Genomic DNA, 6,176 nt, shown 5'->3' on the forward strand with positions numbered 1-6,176 from the left:
AGAGAATCTCTTTGGATTGTTACCCTAAACTTCCTAGGGGAAAACAGAACCCCATATGCTTTCCTAGAGACCCCTAATGCCAGGCTGAAGAGCCAGCTCACATGCTGGAGTCCTTATCATCAGAGCCATTTCCTTAATGTTTTTCTTCCCCCACTCATAAGTTAGTGACTGTAGTCAGGCCGCCACATTGTCCTGACTCTGGCCCGCCAGCTTCATTGGTATTGCTGCCCTGTCCACTTCCACTTACCCTCCCTCCCTCCCTCCCACTGGAATGTAGAGTAGAGAGCCAGCTCCTCCAGCTGCTTCCAGAACCACCAAGTCCTCTCCTCCTACTCTCTTCATAGTCATCTCCCATGCCTAAAAGGCTAAAAGCCTCTGCGCACATCTTCCATAAAAATAATGAACATTTCTAGACTATGCAAGTGACTCATTCAAGTCAGCGTGAACTGACTTCCTAAGAGCCTGAAAGTGCTGGAAGGACTCGAGCAGGGCTCCTTGCCAATTCAAAATTCTGCGCCAAATGGGTGGTATCTTCTGGGCCTGGGGTACCCTCAAGAGCCAAAAGTACAACACTCTCTCCCAAACCGAAAACCGCATTGGAGGAGAAATGTTGAGAACAGTCAGCCAGGAGACTGAGATAACCCTGAACCCAGATACCAAAAGGCTGGAATAGATCCTACATTGACAAGTGATCAGCTGGCTGTGGGCCAGAAACAGTACACCACAGACAAATTGCAAAAAATGATTTTACAGTAAATGAACTTTTTACAAAAAGGGGAGGGGCAGTCTGAAAAAGTAAAGTTTAATTTAAAAATCATATACACAAAGCTTCTGATTCATTTGCAGCTTTCCCACTGTCTTTCACAGGCGAGTCAGTTTCCCTTTGAGTGCAGGCCAGTTAAAGATGCCACCACAGTGGACAGTGAGCCAGCCCCTCCTCAACAGGTGAGCAAGACTGGCTGCCACTCAGGCTTGAACAATGCCGATGACCTGAGTGACTAGGCAGCAAGGCTGGCTTCCGGCGAGGTTCAGAAGGCTAGCTTCTTCATCAGGAGATAAACTCTGGAATCCACCTCGAATCCATGCAGGTTGTTGGCATCCCCCTGCAGCCTCATGAGCAGGCCCCCATAGGACACATAGGCAGAGCTGAAACAGAAGGCCCCATCCCATGAGTCTGGAGCACTGCTACTCAGCAGCTCTCCATCTCAGCCTAAGAAACAGAAGAGGCATCTTTCTACTGTTTTGTCACTAGGAACCAAAATTCTGACAAAGATCAATGTACAGATATGTGCAAGGCACTGTTCTTTATATTAGCGAAGGTGGAAAACACCTATATGCCCCAAATCAGGGGAATGGTCAAATGAATCAAGATGTATCCACTTACTGAAATGTTATGCAACTATTAAAACATTTAAGAAAAGCTTCACACTAACATGGGGAAACATATTTTACATAATGTTAAGCAAAAAGAGCAGAAGAAAACATAATAAACACCACAGTCTCAAAGGAAAAAACAGAACACCAGGATATGCAAAAAAGTCTATGTAAAAGGTTATCTCTGGGTATGGAATTACAGGTGACTTTTTTTTTTCCTTCTTCACATTACTCTTCTGCATTTCAAATTGCTTACAAAAAGCACATATTGTTTTAATAAGATTTTAAAGAAAAGAAAAAATAGCTGGACAGGAAAACCAAGGAACTAGGGATTGGGTTACAGAGTAGCAAAACACACACACACACACACACACACACACACACACACACACACACACAGCCTAACAGGATAATCACTTAATGCTGCATTTGTTTCTGGAGAAGCAAGTCTCCTTTGCACTTTACACAGTAAGATAACCAGTTTCTCATCTGGACTGCTGGGCCAGGAGGGCCTGACAAAGAGCAGTCTACCTTTCAGACTGGAAACTGCTCTCAGAACCATTTCTTTCTAGTTCCTACCTAGGTCTGAGGTGCCTGAGGAGAGGGACCCAACAGTGGAAGCAGGAGCATAGCTCAAAGTCTCAGAACACGGAGAGGGAAAATAACCTTATAAGATTATGTAACTTACAGGCGTGTTGCTGCTTCAGTAGAAGTTTCGTCTCCCTCAATCCTGTACACTTTTCCATACATTACATACTCAAATTGGTCAGCCCTGTGGAGCAATAGCAGCAAAGTTATTCTTAACAGTAATTAACAATACAAAAAATCCCATTTAAAAATGGTTACTGGTCGGCTGGGCGCGGTGTATCAAGCCTGTAATCCCAGCACTTTGGGAGGCTGAGGCGGGCAGATCATGAGGTCAGGAAATTGAGACCATCCTGGCTAACACAGTGAAACCCCACCTCTACTAAAAATATAAAAAAATTAGCCGGGCGTGGTGGCGGGCGCCTGTAGTCCCAGCTACTCGGGACTGGCGTGAACCCAGGAAGCGGAGCTTGTAGTGAGCCGAGATTGAGCCACTGCACTCCAGTCTGGGCGACATAACAAGACTCCGTCTTAAAAAAAAAAAAAAAAAAGGCACATTACAAAACAAACATGATGTCATTTAGTCCTCGCAGCAACCCCGTGAGCTAGGCATGATGATGATCATCTCTATTCTACTGATGGGGAAACAGGCTGAAGGAGATTAAGGTTACTCAACAAATAAGTGATAGAGCTGAGAAATGAACTCAAGTGGGGTGCCAAAGTCTTTCCATCACACCAAGCTCCCTCCCAAGACACAAGACCCACATAGCCTAGGTCACTCAGCAGTCACCTCCTCAGCCTTCAAAAGGCTACAACTCACAAGCATGTAATCACTGTTATAGATAAATACCTGGTTGTTGGAATTTTTTTCTTTTTTTTTTTGAGACAGGGTCTCACTCTGTCACCCAGGCTGGATTGCAGTGGTGCAATCATGGCTCACTGCAGCCTCAACCTCCTGGGCTCAGGCAATCCTCCCACCTCAGCCTCCCAGGTAGCTGGAACTACAGGCATATGACAACATGTGCAGCCTTTTTTTTTTTTTTCTCTTTTTTTCTTATTTTTGTAGCAGTGAGGTTTCGCTATGTTGCTCAGGCTGGTCTTGAACTCCTGTACCCAAGCAATCCTCCTGCTTGGCCTCCCAAAGTGCTTAGATTACAGGTGTGAGCCACGGTGTCTGGCCTGTTTGAATTCTTAAGTGCAGAAATTTCCTTAAGGTTACTCAGATTCTGCTGATCATCATTTATTCCAGGAATTAAAGAAGAGTCTTTCTATATCACTTATCTACTTAGTTCTCAAGGCATATTCCAAGTATTACCTTCTCCACTCCCTCACCTGGAAGGCCTATCATCAGTGGGGTTGTATTCACCATCATCCAGGGTACCATCTTCATACAAGGTACTAGCTATGACCAACCGGAACTTGTCACCTGAAAATAACAGCAATATCAGAGAGTGAAGAATAGCGGAAGCGGCAAAATGCCTCTTATTATTGTCTGTGTTCAATACTTACCCAAGTCTACAGGGTAAATTTGAATGTTTACATCTAAGATTAGATCCATCTTGAAAGATTCACTCTCACAATGCAGTCGAGACACTGGGGAGAAGCAGGAAAAGAGTGACAGAAGTATTGCCAGGCCCAAGGCAGATCCTACAGTGTGGGATTGTATGCAACAGAATACTCAATCTAACCCAGTCTACAACCACTGGTCTCTCATCTGCTCTCATAGAAATGCAGGCTCCATCAGAACCAGACATGCAAGAAGGAAAAGGGGAGAAAAACTGTGGCAAGTGAACGTAATCCCCAGAAAACAACCAAAGATACTTCAGCAGCAAATAATACCTGGTTCTAGGCCTGCCTGGATGACTGAGAACCTGACTCTGGGCAAGTTATTCAATCATCCAAAGGTTTCCTCTTTCTATGACAGGCACTGTGCTGAGGGGAGTTATCAAGATGTATAAGAACTGGTATCCGTCTTGAAAACATCTGAGTCTCCAGGCAAAGAAAGAGACATCAAAGAGAAAATTATTGATAGATGACAAAATAAAGAGGTGTAGGCCAGTGGAGTGGCTCACGCCTGTAATCCCAACATTTTGGGAGGCCGAGGCAGGTGGATCACTTGAGGTCAGGAGTTCGAGACCCGCCTGGCCAAAGTGGTGAAACCCCGTCTCTACTAAAAATACAAAATTAGCCAGGCGTGGTGGAGCATGTCTGTAATCCCAGCTACTTGGGAGGCTGAGGCAGAGAATCGCTTGAACCCGGGAGACGGAGGTTGTGGTGAGCCAAGATCGTGCCACTACACTCCAGCCTGGGCTCGAGGCTCTGTCTCAAAAAAAAAAAAAAGGATATACCAAGCAGCTAACTCTAACTCAGAGAAGACTTAAAGCGCTAAGGATTATGAGGGCAATACAAGAATATAGGCTCTGAAGTCAGATTACTCGCTGTGAAGCCTTGGGTGGATTACTCTCTCAGAAAAAAATGGGGAAGGCACCACCCACCTCATGAGGACTCTCATTTTCTTGAGGAGTCTCTGTTGCCAGGCTGGAGTGCAGTGGCGCAATCTTGGCTCACTGCAACCTCCGCCTCCCAGGTTCAGGCAATGCTCCTGCCTCAGCCTCCCAAGTAGCTGGGATTACAGGCGCCCGCCTGTAATTTTTGTATTTTTGGTAGAGACGGGGTTTCACCATGTTGGCCAGGCTGGTCTCACAAGACAGTGTCTAGCACAGAGCAGGTAGCGATTATAAAGATGCCCAGGAGTTTGCCAGCACCATGACAAAAGGCCACCCAGGCACCGGGCACGGCATGCGTGAAGCCAGAGAAAGCTCGGGAGTCTCCCTTTTCTCATCCATAAAATGTTTCCTGAGGGAGGTCCCTACATCAGGACCTGCTGGTAGGGGCAGGCCACAAGAGCTGGGTGGACACGGGGTCCAGGGGCATGTCCGCGAGGTTAGCCTCTTCCTCCAAATCGCCCCTACGTACTTTACTTACCTCGGTCAAACTTCTTGCCCTCCGGGTCAATATCCTTCACATCGAAAATATCTTCAAACAGGATGCCCGCCATCGCGAGGGGGCCACGAGAGCAGCAGAAGGGGTGAGCGGGCGACCACAGCTGGGAGTACGCGCACCCCCTCTCGTGCAGAAGAGGGGAGAAGAGCAAAAGCAGCTCTTCCGTGCGGGGCAGCCAGACAAGAGTGGCGCATGCGCACAAACAAGCGGTAACGCGACCACTTCCGCCACAGACTCCCGCTCGGGGCTACTTAACTTCCGCCCCAAAAGATTGCTCCCGAGAGGCTTCGGCGTTGAGGGCGGGTCTCACGTCCAGGTGGCCCCGCCCAGGGCGGGGAAACAATAGGTCCAACCTCCCGCGGCTGTAGAGCGGGTTCTAGCGCTCAGCTGGGGCTCTGCTGCGCCCTCTTCAGAGGCCGGGTCCCGAAGATTGGAATGCGTGGGGGCCTAACCCAGGCAGGGACCTTGATCCTTGGCCCAGAGAAGCCGGGCCCTAGCCCTACCCCGCCGGTCTGCGTGCCCGCCTAGGGCACAGTCCGCGCCGAGGGCAGGTGGAGCAGAACCCCGCCCCAGAGGTGCCCAGCCCCTTCAGCCGGCACCGCGGACCCCGGGGCCTGCCTGGGCCGGCTCGGCCCTGCTGGATGTAACCCGAGCCGGATCCGTCCAGTTTGGGAATTTGCCATGATGTCGCTATGGAGAAGAGGAAAGCCTGTATTGTCCGCTCCCCTCGTACTGCACCCTCCCACCACTGCCCGCTTCCCCCAGGCCCTGCTGTCTTCCCCCTCACCGCCCCCTCAGCCTGGCTCCCGCCACCCGCCTCCCCCGGGCATTACCCCTCCAACTTAGTCCTCCACTGCCTTCTCCTGGACACGGATCCCCTCCGTGCCCCTTCAGCCTGGCACTGCCCTGTCCCTTGGACACCAGCTCTTCCCTCACACTGGCCCTTCCTCCTGGGTGCTGGCTTCTATCACAAGGCTCCCCCTTCCCGGGCACTGCCCCCGCCCCCTGAGGCCCTCCTCTGCCTCCCAAATGCCCCTTCCTCCTGGTGCTGACTGTCCCGCACACTTGTGCGTTTCCTGGGCGCTGTCCTCGCTCCTCTCACACTATCTCTATGCTGCCCATCCACCCTGCGCGCGCTCTGCCATCTGTTCTATCCTTCACCAGCCCCTGATAGAGAACCCAGAGCACCAGCAGGCGGTTCCCCCAAAGCGGAG

The 6,176-nt window shown here is 49.9% G+C and overlaps 2 protein-coding genes across 5 annotated transcripts in view; both read right to left on the reverse strand.

Moving 5' to 3' along the window:
- The window catches only part of EIF2B5 (eukaryotic translation initiation factor 2B subunit epsilon), a 566,918-nt gene that overhangs the window by 322,359 nt on the left and 238,383 nt on the right, over positions 1 to 6,176 (reverse strand). The gene's annotated exons all lie outside the window — the stretch shown is intronic.
- Positions 731 to 5,782, reverse strand: POLR2H (RNA polymerase II subunit H). 4 transcript variants are annotated; one of them, XM_025375183.1, is made up of 5 exons: positions 4,945 to 5,782; positions 3,469 to 3,552; positions 3,292 to 3,385; positions 2,063 to 2,146; positions 731 to 1,146 (listed from the first exon to the last, which is right to left on the reverse strand). In XM_025375183.1, the coding sequence occupies exons 1-5, from the start codon at positions 5,015 to 5,017 to the stop codon at positions 1,029 to 1,031; spliced, it is 453 nt and encodes a 150-aa protein (XP_025230968.1). In that variant the 5' UTR covers positions 5,018 to 5,782; the 3' UTR covers positions 731 to 1,028. The 4 variants fall into 4 exon arrangements, with proteins under 4 accessions (XP_025230968.1, XP_025230969.1, XP_025230970.1 ...); XM_025375184.1 differs by having other exon boundaries at positions 4,936 to 5,149; XM_025375185.1 differs by lacking the exon at positions 2,063 to 2,146.

Source organism: Theropithecus gelada, chromosome 2 (assembly GCF_003255815.1).
Source record: "Theropithecus gelada isolate Dixy chromosome 2, Tgel_1.0, whole genome shotgun sequence".
Classification (NCBI taxonomy): domain Eukaryota; kingdom Metazoa; phylum Chordata; class Mammalia; order Primates; family Cercopithecidae; genus Theropithecus; species Theropithecus gelada.

What these genes read in the sequence shown, in the direction of transcription:
- POLR2H (XM_025375183.1), bottom strand. Translation starts at nt 5,017, where the DNA reads ATGGCGGGCATCCTGTTTGAAGATATTTTCGATGTGAAGGATATTGAC. An exon ending in ACTGATGATAGGCCTTCCAG is followed by an intron (nt 2,147 to 3,291) that starts GTGAGGGAGTGG and finishes ATTGCTCCACAG; the next exon opens with GGCTGACCAATTTGAGTATG. An exon ending in ACTGAAGCAGCAACACGCCT is followed by an intron (nt 1,147 to 2,062) that starts GTAAGTTACATA and finishes CTTCTGTTTCAG; the next exon opens with CTCTGCCTATGTGTCCTATG.